This window comes from Seriola aureovittata, chromosome 2 (assembly GCF_021018895.1).
Source record: "Seriola aureovittata isolate HTS-2021-v1 ecotype China chromosome 2, ASM2101889v1, whole genome shotgun sequence".
NCBI classification, from domain to species: Eukaryota; Metazoa; Chordata; class Actinopteri; order Carangiformes; family Carangidae; genus Seriola; species Seriola aureovittata.
In genome coordinates, this window is record NC_079365.1 from 18,407,095 (window position 1) to 18,429,047 (window position 21,953).

The 21,953-nt window shown below is 40.0% G+C and overlaps 1 protein-coding gene across 9 annotated transcripts in view; it reads right to left on the bottom strand.

Annotated features, from left to right (window-relative positions):
* The window catches only part of kaznb (kazrin, periplakin interacting protein b), a 112,667-nt gene that overhangs the window by 5,512 nt on the left and 85,202 nt on the right, over positions 1–21,953 (bottom strand). For 5 of the 9 annotated variants that reach the window (XM_056397190.1, XM_056397182.1, XM_056397200.1 and 2 more), the window contains 6 exons: positions 9,955–10,146; positions 7,734–7,870; positions 6,864–7,034; positions 3,916–4,096; positions 3,582–3,715; positions 2,044–2,167 (listed from right to left, as the gene is read on the bottom strand). In XM_056397190.1, coding sequence (XP_056253165.1) covers positions 2,044–2,167; positions 3,582–3,715; positions 3,916–4,096; positions 6,864–7,034; positions 7,734–7,870; positions 9,955–10,146 — 939 coding nt within the window. Of the gene's footprint in view, positions 1–477; positions 2,168–3,553; positions 3,716–3,915; positions 4,097–6,863; positions 7,035–7,733; positions 7,871–9,954; positions 10,147–21,953 lie in introns of those variants that run through there. The other 4 variants (XM_056397227.1, XM_056397238.1, XR_008829706.1 and 1 more) reach the window with 4 other exon arrangements.

Consider the following 21,953-nt stretch of genomic DNA (forward strand, 5'->3'; position numbering starts at 1 on the left):
AAAGGTGTTACAATACTTTGTAACTATCTAATGATTATGAGGGGACTGAAGAGCATTAGGATAATGTATTAAAGACACAGGGATTATTCATAAAACGTCATGCTCCTGCCCATCAACTGCCCATCTCAACAACAGGAAAACACTGATTCATACTGAACAAACAAATCCAGGATGAAGTCTGTGTGTTTACCTGATTCGTCCCCACATGCTGACAGAAATGCTGCATGCAAAGTCCACCATCTTTCAAGAGAGTTCCCACAAAAAAATGAGACAAACTTGATTTTTTTCCAATGGACTTGAGTGATATGAATAATCCCCAGAGTGCAGAAACAGACAGCTGGTAATCACAGATGAGGAGTTACTCACTGGCAGGAGAGCATTGCCATTAGAAATGGCAGGAGGAGAGGGAGAGACACGTTAGACTGGGACACAAGAACAAGATTACTCATGGAACAGAAAAAGGTCACGTAGGATGTATTCAGTTACTAGTTTTATTTTTAAAATAAGATTTCATTTCAATTATAATTCATTTTGAAAATGCTAAAACCTCCTCAACATCTGGCTGCAACAGCTGCAGCAGATAAATATTTGAAGTTACCTCTTGTTTGTGTCTTTTTTTTTTAAATAAAATACTTCAATAGATTTAATCTTTTATGCAACATCTCCTAAATTACAAAGCATTTAACAGAGAATTATTAGAGCCACATTTGCAAGAAATGAGGAGGGATTCTACACAAAGCAGAACAAAAACAGCAAAAGAAAAAAAAGGGGGAGGGCGTGCATTCAAAATGCAAGGAAAGATAACTTGGTATAGGGAAAAGGCAACACAGGAGCAACACAGGAGTGTGGAGATTATTAATCTGATTGGCAATGAATGGACATCTTATCATAAGCAACACAGAGGGATCATGCAGGTGTTGAATGCACATTCCTTTGTCTGATATTGGCACATTTGATAGCTCTCAGTAAGACAGACATAAACAATGTTTCGAGGCTAGTGCTGACAGTGACAGACTGATACGCATATTTTTCAATGATGAATGTTTAACCTTTGGCACTTGCACATGAATTTGACAGCAGACGAAATGTGTGCCTGATTATGCATTACTGTTAATTTTCTGATATTCTTTTGCTTGTGTATTCAAGTCCGTGCACCTACATTTTCTTTATGGAGATCTGACTCTAGTCCCTTATTAGCCGGTCCTTAATTATAGTAACTGAGAATATAACTTTTTGCATAAATGGATGAGGAGGTCAACATGACATTGTGATATGTTGTGAATGTATCATCAGCAAATACTGCGAGCCAGAATTTATACCATGAACATGATGACAATCCTGTAACAGCAATACCTGAAAGTACTGTTTTTCATATCAACAAGTAATCTGAAACAACTGAATTTGGCCAATTAAAGACCAAGAGATTTTTTTTTTTTCAAGTCAATCAGCTAATATCTCCTGTAACATTGGGAATAAGGAGAAACGTAGAAATCAGTGTTGCAAAGCATGATAAAAGCAACTGTAAAGTAACAAAAGCCAAATGACATTTGCAGTAAAAACACTAGTTTCACAATAACTCCTATATACATATAAACAGCAGTCCTTCAAGTCTCCAGTTATAAAAAAAACATAAAACATTAAGCCATTTGGAAGATAATACAGCATAAACATGTCTACACATAATAATAACCCCTGTACTATATATATTTATATGCATGTAAACATATATACATATGCATACATGTACATCTATAAATATATATCTAATTTACAAACATACAATTTGAGGGTAATATACTGTACATTTATGGGAATAGCAGTCTCTTTTAGGGCTTCTCTTTTAAAATTTACCCCCCTCCCCACTCCACACAAACCCACAAACAAAACACTCTTTACACACAGTTAAAGCCAGGTGGATATCCTCACATTTTCAAACATTAACACACACGCACACACACACACACATACACACACACACATGCTCACACACTCAGCATCACCAGTCGGCATCCTCCTCTATGTAATAATCAGGGGTGGCTGTACCATCAAACAGGCCGGGGTCCAGTGACTTGCGCTGCTTGCCCCGAGCGAACACCCGTGACAGGGATCCCAGAGTCATCTTCTCCTTCTTCTTCTTACGCTTCTGGTCCTCCAGGTCCTCCATGGACTGAACCAGGCAGAAGAGACAGGAGACTTGGGTTAGTCCTCTCATATAGCTGAGTCTAAACAGTAGTTTGACATTTTTGGAATTTGCTTCCTTTCCAAGAGTTGTCGAAAAGATTGATGAGTCTGTATGGTAAATATGAAGAGACGGCCAGCATCCGATTAACTTAGCATAGGACACAGCTCATAGCTCTGTCAAAAAGATGAAAAAGTCTGCCAACTTACACCTCAACAGCTTATTAATCAACACTTCATATCTTATTTTTTTGATCAATTCAAAAATTGAAGTGTAAAAAAACTATGCGATTTCTAATGGTGCTGAACTCTCTCATGTGCAGTGACTTCTTCTTGGTGTTTCAATGCATTGAAAGACAACACCTTTGTCCTTTTTACACTGCAGTCTTTCTACAGATTAAACAAATGAGAGATAACATGTTCATTCGTGATCTTTACAGGTGCTTGTAGGTGGATTTTGTCACTTGTGGACAGAGCCAGACTTGCTGTTTCCCTCTGTTTTCAGTCTTTATACCAAGCTAAAACCAGCTGTTTGCTGTAGCTTCATATAGAGTGCTGCAGGAACGAGTCCCATAACCTGTAAATAATTTAGCATTTCTGCACACCAGGTTTCCTCGTCCCAAAGTCAATAAGTTTTGGAAGCCTGAAATAAGGTCTCTGGTAAACACAAACTCAAGACATTTTCATGTTTAATTCTATGATACAAAATACATCTGTAAATACCCTAGTAAGATTTTGTGTGTCTTAAAAGTGGCAGTTACTAACAAGTGGGTAAATGAGACTACGGAGGTTGACCGGGATTTAAAACGTCATCACGCTGAAAACAAAAACTGATGTACTCACCCGTCCACCTTTATGGCCTCGTTGTGTTTATACCATACTCACACTCTCGCAAACTATTACTAACTCTCCAAGAGGGAAGGCTTTTGTAGAAGAGGTAAGCACTAAATTAAATTAAAAATTGGAAGTTTAGTGGTGGGGACGTTGAAGTCATCTGACCGCCGTGTAGTTTGTTTATAGTCTAACATTAGCTTTTAACTTCTGGTGATGAAAAAGTGATAAAAGCCAATATTAAAATCCCACTGGCTTTTTAATGCTAATTTCTTGTTTGGCTTACAAAAATACCTCATCCCTGCAGCACTCTGTTTACTATACAGAGACATGAGAGACAATTCAATCTTTTCATCAAACTCTTGACAAGAATGCAATTACAACTACGCAATTTCAAACTATTGCAATGTCAAACTGCTGCTTTCAATTGTGTTAAATGCAAAATAACACCACCACTACCACTAAGCAGGCAGGCTGACACCCAGCGGGCCGACAGGACAGAGGGACAGACACAAACAGGAGAAGAGTGTGGAGGTGTGATTACTTGGTCAAGGGGGCCAGGCAGCTCTTACATTGCAGAGGGAGTGGGTCCGGTGACGAGGTGAGTTGATGTCGCTGGGCGTGGACGAGCGGTCCCCGTCGGCCGCCGAGGCATCAGAGATGACAGAGGGCTGGCGAGAGTGACAGGGGCTGATCCTGACCACAGCTGGAGGCGGCCCACACACACACACACACACACACACACACATGGACACACACATGTATGTATACACACACACACACATTGAAAAATTCCCATAGTTAGTATGAGAAACCTCCAAGAAACCCTCTGTTAGTATGTCGGGTCTGTAAAAGCAACACCAAGCGGCATGGACACTGAGAGGCTGAGCAGATAAGAGAGCCTACCCTGTCTGTCTGTGGTGTGTCCGTGGTAGAGGGTCTGTTGGCTCTGACGGATGGCGGCAGTGAGCGGCAGGTCGGCCTGCATCACCCACTCCTGACTGCCGTTCACCACGGGCTCTGTCGGCATGGCTAACGAGTGGCGCTTCGGTACGTCTTTTGTCAGGGTGGCCAGAGACTGCTTTGCCTGGGAAACACACAAGACACGACAATAAAAATGAACCGAGAGTAAAACAATCATCATTTGTGATCAATTGTGTTTCATAGTGGTGGGCCTCATTACGGAAGAATTATTTTTGACGCCACTGGAAAGCTGCTCCACAAATAAGAGAAAAATCTTCATGATACCTCAATATCGTACAAGATGAAAAAGCTCAGCGACAACAAATGATGGGGATAATTCTGAAATAATTACTTGATTAATCAAGGAATGGATTTGTGGAGAAGTACGACAGCTATTTGGTTAAAAAAAATAATCATTTAAGTCATTTATCTACTGTTCAAACGTGTGGACTTGCTGCTCTACATATAAACGCAGAATTCTATTGTTTTTCAGACAAAATGAACAATTTGGAGATGACAACTTGAGATCTGGGAACTTGTGATGAGTGTTGTCTGACTGCACTCTGATATTTTATAGACAAACAAATTAATCAGTTCACTGAATAGATAATCAACAGATAAATCAATAATAAAAATAGAGTTGCACCCTAAACTTAAACTGTGTGATTGTGCATCTGTGCGTATGTGTGTGATTTATACAACAACAAGACCAAGAATCTACGGCCAGTTTAGCAGCAAGAGGCTGTAATGCTCATTGTAAGGAAGAGCAAACTGTTAGGTTGATAAAAACTGACGTCCTAAAGTCGTTATATTGAGCAGGCAACACACAAATAATTTGTAAATAATAGGAAATGCTTTGCTGCAAATTGAAGTTGTTCCGGACATGTTTTCTGTTTTTTAATTATGGCTTCAATCTTTTTTTCTTTTTTTTTTTACCTCAAAATACAGCCCTTGGATTTTCAAAATTTCATGCCAATCCATCCAATAATTGGTGAGATATTTCAATCTGGACCAAAGTGTAGGACCGACCATCAGGTGCTAGCACAACTTAAAAACATAACAAGTAAGAAAGTTGAGTGTTCGCTTAATTGTATGCAGATCTGTATAAGACTCATGTAAACTATGTAAAATTCAAGGATCAGTGTGCATGTATGGATGTTTTTGTGTGTGTGTGTGTGTGTGTGTGTGTGTGTGTGTGTGTGTGTGTGTGTGTGTGTGTGTACATGCATATGTGCCTCTGAGAGAAAAAGAGAGAAGGTCTCTGCAGGCCTGCAGCCAGACGTTGTGGGGCTGCAGCAGCTCCGATAAGAGAGGAAGGGACAGTCCATCGGTCTCTGTCGTCTCAGGACTATGGAAACACACGGGGCAGCTCTGTGCTGCATGTGACAAAAACAGTTTGTTTCCCTGAGAGAACAATCTTTCATGGCCTTCTTGCAGCCTAAATCCGCTTATTCATCTCTTTACCTATAGGCTCTCCTATATTTGTCACAGCGAGTTCAGCTGCTGCTTTTTGATGCCACTGGACAGAAACGTGCATTTTTGAGGTGCGTTGTTGTGCTCGGCTTAATCCTCAACTCTAAACAGGCTGTTTAAATTATCAGCTGCACTTGTGATGCGAGTGTTGATCTTACTCTTGTTGTTACTGTCACACAGCAGTTGTGTTTAGTAATTCAGTAATTCTCAAATGAGCCAATTTGAACCATTACCATTTTTTACTCAATCTCAGAACATAATATAATATATATATAATAATAATAGTAAAATGTTATTTTTAGCTTAGTATTATATATCATGTCCAGAAAATAAAAGATCACCTTATGAATGTATGTTAGCGTGACCTAAAGGTGTTCATAAAAAAAAGCCTGATAGATCTTCCTCTGTGCCACCGACAGATAATTGTTGGACGCTGTGATTAAGACAAACATTGAAACTGTACTTTACTTTCAGTTGATCCCACATAAACCGTCCTGCTGCTGTACTTGAGCACCAAATGTGCATTAATCCGCTGCCAAAGTCCTTAACAAATGCACTATTTATTCCTGGTTGAGTAATGTTTTCTGAAAAGCACCGTGCCCTGCTGATAAAGGAAATTAGACTTTTAAAAAAATAAATAAATAAAAAAAATAAAGTATATATTTCACCTGTTCGAAAAGATTTATACCTTCAGCAGGAATGAATTGGCTTGTGGCTGAGCGCCACAAACAGGGTCGGGGAGTCGGAAAGTATCAGTATCAGTAACACACCCTTGGTTTTGATCTTTTCATGGGATTTATTTTTTAGAAGAAAAATATTGAATAATAGCAGCTTTACAGTTTGAAGTCAGCCAACGGCCAATATTTTATTTTGAGTCTTTTAGTATATTCCATGTTTTCCACATGATCTTTTATTATTGGAAGCCTCTGAGTGGTCATATAGTGTACATCGAGAAGAGAAGAGAAGAGAAAAGAAGGGAAGGATATTTTGTGGCTGGGTGTCTTGACAGTGATGCCGCTCTGGCACTGATGCGCCAACAAATCTGATCTGTGATGCAGCTCCATGTGAGGATCTGTGGGTGGTTGTGACTTGCCGAGGGAGGAGAGAGATTAATGACACACAGACTGACAACTGTACCTCTGAGGGACCGACACAGCAACACAGACAAAATGAATTTCTTCTTCCTCAGCCTGGAGAAGGAATTAATGCTTTGACAGAGGGAAGGGATGAGAATATGCGGTATACCAGAGCAGCTTACTGCATGTGTTTGAGCCGATATGAATACACAAACAGGATTGCAAACCCACACCTTGTTTGCATTTACGCCACACACACCGGATAATGATGCTAAGGTGACACTATTGTGCTTGAGTTAATTCACCAAAGTTGTGACTGTGTCCATATGCGGGATGACTCACCATGGTGAGCTCTGCCTCCAGTTCTTTGATCCTGTTCTCCTTCATATCCATCTGAGAACGCAGGATATTGGCCTGCTCCGTGGCTTCTTTGGTCTGCCTCCTCAGGTCCCACTTCTCCCTCTCCAGCATGTCCTTCTCCTTCGCCAGGGCCTTTACTGCATCCTCACTCTCCTGATGCGCGCACACACACACACACACACACACACACACACACACACACACACACACACACACACACACACACACACACAAAAACATATTTAATCCCTGCCAATCTCACTTTGAAGGATCAATGGAGTTTAAGAAGCACATCATAGTCGCTTCCACAGCTTGCATTAGTTTGTGGATACATGATGACACGATGAGACAAATCAATTAACTGATGGCTAACATATGTATACACGTGGATGACACTTTATTAAGTCCCCACTATTTACTGTTTTTATATATATTATATATTGTATAAATTGTATATCTAAATTATATATATATTGTTTATAACAAACTAATGACAAATTGAAGTTACTGACAGGACAGCGAGAGACAGACAGGAAAGTCATGGGGAGAGAGAGAGAGAGAGGGGGGGGGGGGGGGGATGACATACAGCAAAGGGCTGTGGGTCGGACCCGAACCCATGGCCGCTACGGTTAGGACTGAGCCTACGTGGTACGCACTCTACCAGGTAAGCCATTGAAGCCCCCCCCCCCCAAATTTAAGCTTTTATTAATGCAAAGTATATTATAACTTCCCCTCATTATTTCAAACATGTCTTTGCCATTTCTGTCCTGACATTCCTTCTAACGTATCACCCAACAAAGAAATATCTGCAATAATAATGAATATTGATAAAATCGGCTGGTCCGGTGTTACCTTTCGATGCTGGTCATAGTTGCGTATGAATTCTCGCAGCTGCTCCTCTCTGCTCTCCAGTGTTGTGTACAGCTGCTGCATCTGACTCGCCAAGTCCGCCTTCTCCACTTTTAGACGCTTCCGGTCAGCTTTCATAGCTGCAACACAAACGAACACTTTCACCACCTGCATGTGCAGCTTTAACAGCCAATTTAACTGTCAGGCAGAACAAAAGAAATCCAGCCAGTCAGTGAGATTTTGCTGTCTAGTCAGTCAGAAGAAAAGGCTTTACAGTTGCAGCAGAAAGCCACTAGGTGACACTGTGCCTTCTGTTAATGAAGAGACACAGCTGGTGTTTGTTTTTTTTTTTCTTCAGACAGAAACTACCCAGAGAAAATGATGTAATCATCTCAAAAGATAAGTGGCACAGTGGCACTTATTCATTCATACGTGAAACTGTTTCGGTTGGCATGTGGAGGCTCTACTGGCTCATTCAGGAGAAAACCAATTGGACCCGATTTCTTTGAACTGCATTGTTTTTTCAGAGGTATCTCAACAGCGAGGATGCCAACCGGTGTGGCTCTTTACAGGGGGGAAAAAATAACAACAATGCTCTCCTGACAGCCTGAGCTGAGAGGGAAGAGGCGAGACTGGAACATGTACTTTTCATAACTACACACATATGTCACTCAGGAAACATTCCTCCTGTCAACGTTCAGCGTCTTTGTATTTTACACTCGACTTTAAAAACCTGTTTTGCAGCAGTTACACAGCACAGTTTTTCAAGTTTGCAATTTATCACCCGTAACTCTACAAGCAGATGAGAGAACCACAAAGCAGCGGTGTTAACTCAAGCAAATCCACGACTGTCTTTTGATTTTGACAATAAATTTTTGTTGCAAACAATTAATGCGAGACTGACTTTTCTTTTTTTCTTTTTTTTTTACTCCTCTCCCAAGAATGGGAACTGTTTGGTTGCATAATAGTTGAACTTGTTTTCAGACAAGAAATTAAAACAATCCAATACTACATGATCAGCAACGCATTCCAGTCTACATCAATACCACATTAATATTTCAAAGTAAAGCTTCTATGTCATGATTGATGGATGTTGATTACAATGAGCTGAACCTGGAGTCTACTTGGCTGCTCATCAGGGGCGACACCCATTTCTGTGACTGCAGAACGTCTAAACTTCTCCGGAAATTATAAACTGTTGGCGTGTGTGTGCACAGGTTTCATCCCTTAGGTGCATAGAAGACAAAACTGAGTTATATCCGCTGGTCAGAGATGAAAACCAATACTGAATTTAAGGGCATTTCTGACAGTTACGTCTTTTTGTTTGCTGAGAGTAAAGAACAGCGAGCTAATGACATTTAGATCAAACCAACACTGTGTACATTTAGGATGATAAAATATGATTTTGGTCCAGAGAATTATGTTGTGTTTAACTTATCTAAGAAGCAAATATCTTCATGTACCTGAAACTGGAAGTTATGTCAGTGTGGATGAAGAAAAGCGGATTTTGTAATGAATTTGAAAATTAGCTTAAAAAGAAAAGTTGAAAAGATAAAATTAAGATAAAAACAGAAATTGGTATTTTTAGACATGGATCATGCTTTCTTATGTTCACTAGATGACTCATCCTTGTTTTCTGTAAATACATCAAAAGATTCTGATGAACTAAATCAACATATGCTAATTGAATTAGAACAAGACATTCCAAAACATTGATTCTGATTTTTCAGCTTTTGCACATACACAACCATTACTGGATGCAGAAAAAAAACCACACACACAAGAATGAAGTTGCTAAAAATGTGAGTGGGAAATTTGCCAAACACTTTGCCAGACTAAATCCTACTGTATGTGAACATATAGTTTAAATTAGCTAGTTACTTGGAGAAAGCCTGGGAGATAAACTTTAGGCTTGAAGCACATCTCTTCTTTCACCTACTGTTATAAGTACAATTTATTTGAAAAGATTAGCAGATAAACATGTGACTTGACAGTATCTAGAAGTGCATATAATACAATATAGTAACTGATGTTTTTGTTCTGTTCTTGTATGTGTATCTGTTAGGTTTGATATATAGCAGATGGGCCAAATGCTTGGCATGACATGATGATAAAAAACAAACCGAGTAAAACTTCCAACTAAAAGCTTGGACAGCTTTATTTGATGTGTATTCATGATAGCTGTTGGAGAGAGGGGGACTCTGGTGGATTAGGTGAGACTGACCTTGTAAGGCCTCCTTGGCACGGTCCAGCTCCTGCTCCTTGTCACCCAGCTGCACACGGAGCTCGGTGGCTGAGAGCAGATTGGCAGAGCAGCCTCCCTGGGTGTCCTCCAGGTCCTTACTCAACATGTCCTTCATTTGCCTGAGCAGGTGGACCTCCTCTTGAAGCTGGGCCACCTCCTCACGCAACAACACTGAGGAAGAAAGAGAGAGAGAGAGCTTGAGATTTAGAGTATGCAGAAGAGGAATGAGGGATCTGAGAAAATCTGAGAAAAGGGATAGTATGGAAAATGGAGGTGTACAAGCAGCAGGAAATAAAGGAAATCATTTCAAATAGATGGAATTAAAAAGGAAGGGTGTGATTATGCTGCATATTTTAAACTATAGGCTAAAAAAACACATCAAACCCCCATAAGACTCACAGCTCCCCCTCTGCTGTGGGTGCAGGTGTTTTAGAAAATTCAGATAAATTCTGAGTGACAGCGCTGGAGCCAGCGTGGGTGGTTGGTAAGTGAGAGACAGCAGCCTGATAAGACTTAATAAAATATCAGCAACACACGCTTGAGCCGTGCTCCTCAGTGCTGTGTTTTCCATCCGCTGTGAAACACCTCCCGACCCTCGGGGGAAAACAAGCAAGCAAACAGGGGCCGGAAGCTAAGGAGAGGACACAGTGAACTGAAGAGTGAACTAATAAAAGGAGCTGGTCGACACGTTTGCTGAGCCAGAGGACAGAGAAGATGAAAAAGAGTTCAGATTTTAGTCCAGTGAGGGAAATCCATACAAGCTACACAGGAACAATATGTCATAATGATTTATATTGATTTATATTGCAGACATAAAGGTAGAAGGCCTGTTACAGATAAACACACACCAAACCACAGACACAAACGACAAATACAAGCAGCTCATTGTAAAGGAGAGCAAACTGTTTGGTAAATAAAAACTGATGTGATTTGTTATATTTATCAGGCATGGGAAATTAAATATAATGACTATGTAGAAACTGTTCAGAGAATGTACGGACCTTGGTTTTAATAGTAGATTCTTATATGTTTCAAGTTATGAGAAATTAAAAAGTTTTTATTGTTCATGATTATTTATCATTAAATTCAGTATTTCCGCTCCAGGTCTTCACAAGCCAACATTTGCTAATTAGCATTAATCACCGTATTTGCTCATAATCCAAAGTACTAAACAAACTGGAATTTGAGCTGGACCTGATGCTGGCACTATAGAGGAAAGGTCATGGATCACCATACTCAGTAGGATTCATCCTCTGGGGTCCATGATATTCCAGCACTTGAAGCCAATCCATCAAATAATTGTTGAGATATTTCATACTGGAGTGATGAGGTGAACCAACCGACCGACTCTCAAACATTGCCATCCTTAGAGTACAGACACTAGCATCTTAAAGACAGAACAAGTAAAAAAGTTGAGTGTGCACTTAATTTTATATGCAGATCCGTATAAGACTCATGTAAACTATGTAAAATTCAAGTGTGAGTGCGCATGTGGAAGCTTGTGTGTGTGTGTGTGTGTGTGTGTGTGTGTGTGTGTGTGTGTGTGTTTGTGTGTTTGTGTACATGCATATGTGCCTCTGAGAGAAAAAGAGAGAAGGTCTCTGCAGGCCTGCAGCCAGACGTTGTGGGGCTGCAGCAGCTCCGATAAGAGAGGAAGGGACAGTCCATCGGTCTCTGTCGTCTCAGGACTATGGAAACACACAGGGCAGCTCTGTGCTGCATGTGACAAAAACAGTTTGTTTCCCTGAGAGAACAATCTTTCATGGCCTTCTTGCAGCCTAAATCCGCTTATTCATCTCTTTACCTATAGGCTCTCCTATATTTGTCACAGCGAGTTCAGCTGCTGCTTTTTGATGCCGCTGGCTTAATCCTCAACTCTAAACAGGCTGTTTAAATTATCAGCTGCACTTGTGATGCGAGTGTTGATCGTCCTCTTGTTGTTACTGTCACACAGCAGTTGTGTTTAGTAATTCAGTAATTCTCAAATGAGCCAATTTGACCTTTTCCCTTTTTAAAACTCGGAATATATGAATATTTTAGTAGCTTACTACTATGTAGCATCAGACATGCGACATTGGCTTGTGTGTTATGTTTAGTCAACTGCAAATCAATTAAAAACTGTTAGAATTGTGTCTTCAGGAGTATTTACAGTGGACTTAGTGAGAACTGTGTGTAACTTAGAGAAAAATCAATAATATAATTCTCCCAAATCCAATATTGCATTTATTTCCAGAATCAGCTCCTTCCCCAATAATATCCACAGACCCAAAACACACACACACACACACACACACACACACACACACACACACACACACACACAAACAGAAGCTATTACACATAAATCTACTCGCACACGTCTCTCCTCTTTAAGGTTTGCTGCATCAAATTGGGGGTGAAATCACAGCAAAGGAAACTTCCCCAACATCCCCTGAATATGTGGCGATTTCTAGTCTAAAGAATATGTGAAGGAAGCAGATTGAAAAGCTGCTTCACTGCACGCTGACCTGAGTTAAAGCTGCATCGAGGGAACTGACATACACAAACCATCTTCCTATAGATCATTTACCTCCACACACACTGTTCCATGCGATCTTAAAAAAGCAATTTCAATTGACAGGAGTCACATCAACCGTACACAGTCTATATGCTGTTATCATCTGGGCTCACTCAGCTCTGACCCTTGAGTGGTTGTGCAGTCAGCCTGGCCAAGCTATTAGAGTCCTCCCACAGAAGAAGAGAAGCCCCACTCTTCTTCCTCCTTAGCAGTGGCCCATTCAATTAACTTCTCATCCAAGCCTCCCATTACAGTGTCCATCAAAGCCACTCAGGGCCAGGTCATCACCCCCCCCCCCCCCCTTCCCAGACCCCCCCCCCCCCCACACACACACACACCCACACACACACACACACACAACACACACACACACACACACACGCACACACACACACAAACAGAAGCTATTACACATAAATCTACTCGCACACGTCTCTCCTCTTTAAGGTTTGCTGCATCAAATTGGGGGTGAAATCACAGCAAAGGAAACTTCCCCAACATCCCCTGAATATGTGGCGATTTCTAGTCTAAAGAATATGTGAAGGAAGCAGATTGAAAAGCTGCTTCACTGCACGCTGACCTGAGTTAAAGCTGCATCGAGGGAACTGACATACACAAACCATCTTCCTATAGATAATTTACCTCCACACACACTGTTCCATGCGATCTTAAAAAAGCAATTTCAATTGACAGGAGTCACATCAACCGTACACAGTCTATATGCTGTTATCATCTGGGCTCACTCAGCTCTGACCCTTGAGTGGTTGTGCAGTCAGCCTGGCCAAGCTATTAGAGTCCTCCCACAGAAGAAGAGAAGCCCCACTCTTCTTCCTCCTTAGCAGTGGCCCATTCAATTAACTTCTCATCCAAGCCTCCCATTACAGTGTCCATCAAAGCCACTCAGGGCCAGGTCATCACCCCCCCCCCCCCCCTTCCCAGACCCCCCCCCCCCCCACACACACACACACCCACACACACACACACACACACACACACACACACACACACACGCACACAAAAGCAGAATTGAGTAGAGAGAGCATTGTCGCTGTTGTCTGATGATTAGGTCTGAGAAAAAGCAGGGGCTCAGTTCTCTGAACCCAGGAAGGTGAAGTAAGGCCAGCCAATATGTGGATTGGTGGTCAAAGACCTGAACTAGTCTCCCCTGAACTGTATGCAGGATTAAAAAGGCCCTATTTATATACTTGAATGATCAAAGATGCTTAATGTGAGCTTTGTTGTAATATTGAGTTTGGATGAGGGGGTTAAATTTAAAGCTATTACTCTTGCTGCAAAAAAAAAACAAAAAAAAAAACATCCTATTTTTACAAGTAAATTCTGACTAACTGTTCAAAGTGCATCCAAATTGGACTGGGTGATGATTGGCCTCCATCATTAAACAAGTACTTTCTAATCAGGCAGTTTCACAGCAAGTGAACTGACAAACTCCTGGAAAGCTTCACTCAGCAGGGTTTGCCTGATCTGAACCAGAGAGTGTGCTGCCTCACAATTAAACATTTTGACTTTAATTTTTTTATTTTAACTTTTCAGTCTTGAATTTATTCAGCACACACTGTGAAGGAGTCAGTTAATCCACATTACAAAAAAAAACCTATTTGATTAATTTCCTCTCATGCTCTCAGATAGTTTTGTAAATATTTGGCCAAGTTTTTAGATGTCTGTGTCTGAGATTTCTTCCACTAGCCCAATCAAATGGGGGTGAAATCACCGCAAAGGAAACGGCTTAAAGCATTGAATAGTTTTGGGGATGCACATAATGATTTTTTTTAATTCTCAATTTATTGATCTGCTGTTCAGTCTAGAAAATGTCAGAAAACAAAACAAAAATACAAAACAAAAATGATCAACTAATTGGCGATGGAGGTGTGATCTCCTGCCTGGACTACTACTCCCTGTGTCCGCCTCCAAACCTCTGCAGCTAATCCAGACTTTCTGCTGCCGCCTGGTATTCAACATTTCTAAGTTTTACCGAACCACTCCTCTTCTCTGTTCACTACACTGGCTCCCTGTTGCTGCTCACATTCAGTTCAAACCTCTGATGTTGGTGAAGAGGGCAGTGAAGGGAACTGATCCTTCCTCCCTCCAAGCCCTGAACCAAAGCCTGCACCCCAGTCTGACCACTGTGCTCCTCTGCCTCGGGACGTCTTGCTGTCTTACTAGCTCTTAATTATGTCTTGTTAAATAAGAAAAAATCTTTAGGCACTGCACTGAACATGATTTTAGTAATTTGTCTGAAAGAAACTGCCAGTTAGGGGTGATGCAGTATCTAGCTCTTTTTCCTACGTGGTCTGAATGCACTTTTTAAGTTGTGCTATAGACAAAAGCATCTGCCAAATAAATGTCACGCCATTGATTATTTCATAAACAATGTCCCTGTTACTCTGGATAGTTCGCAGACCTCATTGTGAACAGCTTTTAAAAGGACTATTCCTTAGAGGCAAAGCACAGACCGCAGCAGTGACACTGAGGTCTGTGAATGATTCAGAGTAACTTTGACAACTTTGCTCTTAAATTGTTAAAATCTGTGAGAAACACAAACAGCAGAAATTTCAGAGAAAGAAATGTCAAACTTTGGACCAATAAAATCCAAGCAATAGAGACTAGATGTGAGATACAGTAGCCTACTTCTGTGAGTAGATGAACTTTTTTTTTTTTTTTTGTAATTCAGGTAAAATGGCGCTTTATGTTAACTTTAGGACAATTTTCTGTATCACATTATGAAAACCCCCATTTCAGTGGGCCATAGTCAACCTGAAAGCAGAACCATGAAAATAATACGAGGCGACGGAGAAGGGTGTCAAAAACCTCTGCTGTGACAGCAGCCAACTGCTCTGCCCCGAGGAGTTTCGATGTGCATGGCTGTCACTTTTCCACCTCAGTCTCCCTGACAATTCACATCTGTGTAATTTTATTTAGTACAGTGATGCCACTTGGCTATTTCTGCTCAAGACAAAGCCAGAGGCGGCGATGATGCCTGTTCCTCTCCTGTAATCTCTCAGGTGCACTAACTGATAGTTGGATAATAAGTTCATAGAGAACGTAGACATACAGCGCTGTCATAACTGTCCTCTTAAAGTGATATTCTTAACAGAAGACCCCTGTGAACAACCGAGTCATATTAACACTAACACTAACACCCAAGAGCATAAAAAATGAACAACTTGCCTCCCTGCTCTCTTTCAATGATCCATGCACCTTGATATTCCTGCTGAGCATTTATCAGCTTTTATCAGTTGATCAAAACATGGCCTTTAGGAAACAGATGCTTTAACCACTTCTTTGTCATTTCCTGAAAGGTCACGTTCTTCTCGCAGCAGTGCTGACCTTGTAAACGACTCTCGTATATGTTTATATATATATCACAGTATTAGGATTAATCTTCAACGGTCAGTTTCCACAACAATTTGGAAATAAAGCCAGAAGGAGTTTTGTTTGCTCCAACTGGCTTTTCATTGTTTTCTTCTTCCCTGTCAGCTTTTGTGGTTTTGGTGCACAGCTACAATATGCTATCTATAAGTTGGGTGTTTTTTTTATTTTATTTTCATGTGTGAGTGTGTGTGCCAGTGGGGTGGTGGTGGGGGGTTGGGGTTGGGGAATTGGGGCTAAAGGATGAAAACAGTAATGGCTTTCTACAGAAAGTGATGAGGGATTTTCAGCTGTTGTATTGCAGGGGGTTCAGCTAATAAAGCAGGACATCAAAGCAATGTCACATTTCTCAAACAAAATTATTATGCAGCAAATTTTAAATCAGTAAACATAAGGACACCTATATCAAAGTTTTCTTAGAACAAAATTATAAGCAGTGTGACAAATGTTCACTGGGGATATGGAGAGAGGTAAAACAAAACAATACAACAAAAGCTTTTCTGTAACTCGCTGATATGAGCAGAGCTGTTTCAAACAACAAGGAAAGTCTTTAAAATGCTTACTCAAAGCCTCCTAATAAGCCATTCTTTCATAAGCTCCTCTTATTGATAAACTTTACCCAGAATTCACCAATAAAAACATCAGAAACTTGTTTCCCTTGACAGCGTCCTGCTCAGATGCTTTGTGTGAAATAGGAAACATTATGTAAGTGTGTACCTGCAATGCAGGTGACTGTGTTGACTCAAACTGTCAGCCTCCCTGAGGGCGAGTGAGCAAGCACCATGTCTCTGTAACTGCTTGTGAGCTAAATGATACGATAACCACTGGACCAAATTAGCTCCTGCTTATGTTTACCTCCATGACACTGTAAGTCACATCCTCCTGCCCTTCATACCTCAGTGAATCATTTCTACGAGAACATGGTTAATACTGCTGTACAAAATAACATGAAGTACAAAGTCAAACCCAGAGAATCAGAATCAAAACCCCATGTGTAAATACACTATATTAAACTAAGCTTTTTAGATTCACGTAGATTCCTGTACCATAAAATCATATGCCTGGATAAAAAACAATATATGTACTTTTTTTTTTTTTTTTTTAAATACAGCAACAACCACAAGAAAGACTCACACATCAAATACTCACTTCCTAAGTGATAGAAATAAATGTAATATATTGTATATTCGATAGCTCTGTAATGTTATGTCTGCAGGACTATAACACTGATTAGTCTAGAAATTCATTAGGTAATAAAAGCAGTTGAGGTTAAAGTTAAATGTGTTTTCTATTCATCAAATACAGACAAGCCGTTCTGAAATTCAAAAGATGATGCAGAGATGAAAAGCCAGTTAATTTCACTGCAGCAACACATGCACACTACTGCACAAAATGAAAATGAGCACCAGAAGGCAAACAGACGCCTTGGTATTATATATGTAATATTATTTAATCAGTTATGAACACATACTCATCATTATATTAGTCCATGCGGTGAAGTGTCTTCTGTTGTTGCTGCTGGATTACTTGATTTGCGTTTGTGAGTGTGTATGTGTGTGTTGCGCTCACAGCTGGCTATTTCTGCACTGTATTATGAGAGGACCATATGTCTGCTAAGCTCTGGCCTCCACTAATTACAGTATAAAGATCAGTTGAGATTGTCCAGGGAGAAGACAGCAGTCTGCCTCAGTTTTTGATTAAACACATTGTGCAGGTAACACAGTGGCCTTGACAGGCAGTAAAAATAGACACTGGATGGACTGAAATAACCCATGCAAGCAATGTATTGACGAGTGCACGATAAGCCTCATCTTACTAATTGTAAGAGTTTTTCTTCAGATGACGACCTGTCTATCTCAAGAGAATTAAGCTGCATAGGTGAGAACAGGTTTAATATAGAATAGATAAAGGGTGTCAGCACAAACCATCAATTTCATGGTACGCTCCCAAGTCTCGTATCTTATCCTTTGTTTGTAGCAGTGCTAGCAGCATGGCTCTGGGGATGGCAATGTTGATATGTCGGTCGTTGTCATTTGAGTGTTTAGTTATAATCACTTGACAAGGGTTGGGTGGGTTTCGAAATGAAATTTGGTCCAAAAATTCATGTACCCTCTTAATATCAGCATGTTAGCATTGTCAGAGTGAGCATTTTGGTCATGCTAGCATTAGCATTTAGCTCAAATCAGCGCTGTGGCTAAGTACAGCCTACTACGAGGCACCAGTATGGCTGTAGACTAAGTGTTGTTATAAAATTAGGCATCCAAGCTAAAAAAAAAAAAAAAAAAAAAACCCAACAGACCCAACTTTTGTACAACTATTCCAAATTCTATGAAACAGATAAGTCTTTTTTTTTTTTTTTTTTTTTTTACAAAACTTCATATTAGAAAAATGTCCGTTTGGAGTTTCCCCTCAAAGAAACATGAAACATCCTGTGATCTCTGAGCACTCTGTTTACAACTCGAGACAAAAGGACAACCCAAACACTCTTTAAGAATTTATGAAAGAATAGTATCAAATGAGCACCAAACCCAAATCTGACAGCAAGACAGAAAGGAGAAAAACAGGGAGAAAAAGACGACTGAGACTGAGAGGATTCACAAATAAACACTTAATTCTGTCAGAGGCTCCCTGCCGAGTCTCAAATCACAGGGAGGTTGGGTGCGAGGGAGGCAGACGTAGGCTGCAGCGATTAGGGGCATTTTTAAATCTTCACCAGGACTATATATAGCATCTATATTGTTAATTTGTACTATAGTCGCAAGGACAAACATGTGCAGTAAAGGAACAGAGGTTGTATAGACCTGTGTGGACTGCATAGAGTCAGATTTGACATGCTTGTGCTACATAGCAGTAGATGAAGTGGAAAGCCCTTGTGTCACATAGAAGGAGACTGAAAAGAACCAGGAGAAAATGCTTAATTCCTAATACCTCAACACAGTAAGACTCCAAGGACTGTACTTCCGCATCCTGAAAAGGCCCTACATGTAAGGGTCAGATCCATTTCCCACTCAGGGTATTACACTGCTTCTCTATAATACATATGAGTTTAAATAATGCATGTTGCTGGCTCTCACAGCTACGAGACTAGAGTATTCACCACTTAATGGTAATTCATCGTGGTCAGCAGACGAAACATCTCTGGTTCAGCACATCTATAAAATTCAAATATGCATGTTGATTTTATTCATTTATAATTTTTCCTCAGAAAAACACTTCACATACTGCACTTGAAAACACATATGTGCCTGGGTCAATGGAGCAGATCTGAATATATCTAGCAAACACAAGGTCCCACGTACTGTTTTTTTTTATAAGTACATTTTTTGTTGTCAAGTGTACACGTGTGTAGTATATCTATGCGTGTATTCACTATCTATTAGGAACAGTTTCCATTAATTAATTGCCTGTGGGTTTACATTACAACTGAGGTCAGCACAAGGATGCCAAGTGCAGATAGCTGTAATTGATTCACACGTTTATTATGTGCATATTGGGCACGCTGCCAAGGATGTGCCACTGGAAGAACACTGAGAACTTGGAGGAGGCTATTTGGATTTCTAACACTGCTGTCGAGGGCTGCATTTTGAAAAACATACCCTCACTGTCACTTGACACTGGTATCATTCACTCTGCATGGGTTTAGTTGACAAGAAGTGAATTAGCCTGTGATTAAGCAAATTAACCTGGCTGACACGGAGGATCTGACAAAGAAACAGAGTCCTTTGATTTATGTCAGCAAAGTAATGATAATATTATGTTTATGATCACAGGGCATCCAAGTGTTATCCAGCTCAAATATTGGATGAGTTTAGCATAAAGACTGGTTACAGTGGGAAACATCATATTTTAACACACAACAGAAGAGATTGAAAATCTTTAATAGTGAGCTAATGAGGTTCTAATAGGCAGATCTTTTTTAACCTTTGGACAGAGTAAAGCTAGCTGTTTTGCCTTGTTTCCAGTCTTTATGCTAAGCTAAGCTAACTGGTTGCCTGCTTTAGCTTCATATTCAACATACAGACATGAGGGTGGCACAGATATGATATTCTGATGAAACTCCAGGCAAGAAAGCAATTAGTGTATTTCACAAAATGTCAAACTATTCCTTAAATGAATTGCAGAGTCTCTTGTTAATTTACTGTTAATAAGTACAACAGTGCTGTTTGACAAAATCAACTTATTTGGAAGTCACTCATTCTACACTTGAATTATTGGCCTGTAAAGTCAACCAGAGAGCCTTTAAATACTCGCCGAAAGTCCTGAGGCCTTGTGGCATGAAGTTTGTGAATCTTTAAGGGTGAACTCTTAAATTGAGCGTCAGCATCTACAGTATGTAACATCAGCAAAGGGATGGCAACCATGACATCACCCAACTTGTACTAACGACTAAGGAACAAAATGCCACAGGGCATGGTTTTGTTTTGAATCTTTAGTGAGGACTAAACATCTGTCAGAAACAGCAGGATCTGATCTGTGGAGAACCGGAAATCTACATGATTTGATACACGACCTCCCTTATGTCCTGGGGCATGGCAGAATAATCCCACAAGCTGCATGTGGTGCCTGTTCTCCAGCTGGAGCTGCTAGTGAAGCTTGTATGTGTGAAACTTTTAGAAAAAAACTGACTGAGGTGTTTAAATCATGTAAAATATGGCAATAAATACCTGCTCTGCACGCATTATTATTGAGAGATTCACATGTGGAGTTGATAAATGTAATGATAGTGCTTGATTAGCTCAGTTTAGCTTAAGTAGCACCTGTATGCAGCTCACACACAAAGACTGAGTATAAATGAAATTGAACTGAATTAAACTGTTGAAAAAACAAAACAAAACAAAAACAAAACAAAACAAAACACAATGACGATATGCCAAATGTTTCCTCTAGTGGTCCTGGTCAAGGACTGACAGTGACGGTGCCATCTGTCTGAGGCAGTGCAATTTTTCAAACTCATTATCTTCTGCAATTTTAAGCGGTGACCTCAGGGTGCACAGTACATGGGCCACAGTAAGTCACACAAAACATAGTGGGATCGAACTCTCTCTCTCTCTCCATTCATAAACCACCACAACACACACGACAGCATATGAATGTGTAGAGACACACACACACACACACACACACACACACACAAACAAACAAACATCAAAAATGCTGTTACTGGCATCTGAGCAATGAACATTAATTTCTAAAAGACAGAAATTCTACCCTTCCCTTCCACACATCCTAAATGGCTTCAAAAAGCTTCAACCATGATGCATCTTCAGTTACTGGATAATATGTCTGGTTCCTACATTTATCCACACATAAGAGCAAGTGTAGATATTATTGTCCCTCGGAGCTATTTTCTCTCAGGCAAGCTTTAGTGTGACTGCTAAGCTACAGAAGTCTGTAATACTGCACAGTATCAGACCAAATACAACTCCATTCAAATTCAATGCTTATAGAAGATTAACAGATTACCATGTTATCCATAGGAGCATGTCATATCTAGGTCAACATTTAGTTCTTATCTTAAGTAAAATAATAAGTAAGTCTGGTATATACAACAGATTTAAATAAATCAATGCCTACATTAAAGGGCTGTGCCAAAGAGTTAATGTACAAAAATAAATCATTTAAAATAACCCTCAATGCTTACTTAAGCAAAAAACAAACAAACAAAAAAAACCCACTGTGGACTATTTTCACTGATAGTAAATTAAATATCTTATGTTTTAAACAAGACATCACCATGGGTTCTGGAACTTGTAATGAACATTTTCCCTATTTGCTCACTTCTTCTAGACCAAACTATCCATTAGATACAGACACAGATTAAGTAACGATGTAAATATCTATTATTTGCACCCCTTAAACTGCAGATTAATGAGTATTTATAAATGTTGTTCATACAAAGCATAAGATTTCCATTCACATACTAACAGAACATAAGTGTAAGTTAGCAAAAAATTAAAGTAGAAGTCAGTAGAAATAAAATGGATGATGATGATTGTATTTTATTATTATAATCATTGTTGATGTATTTACATGT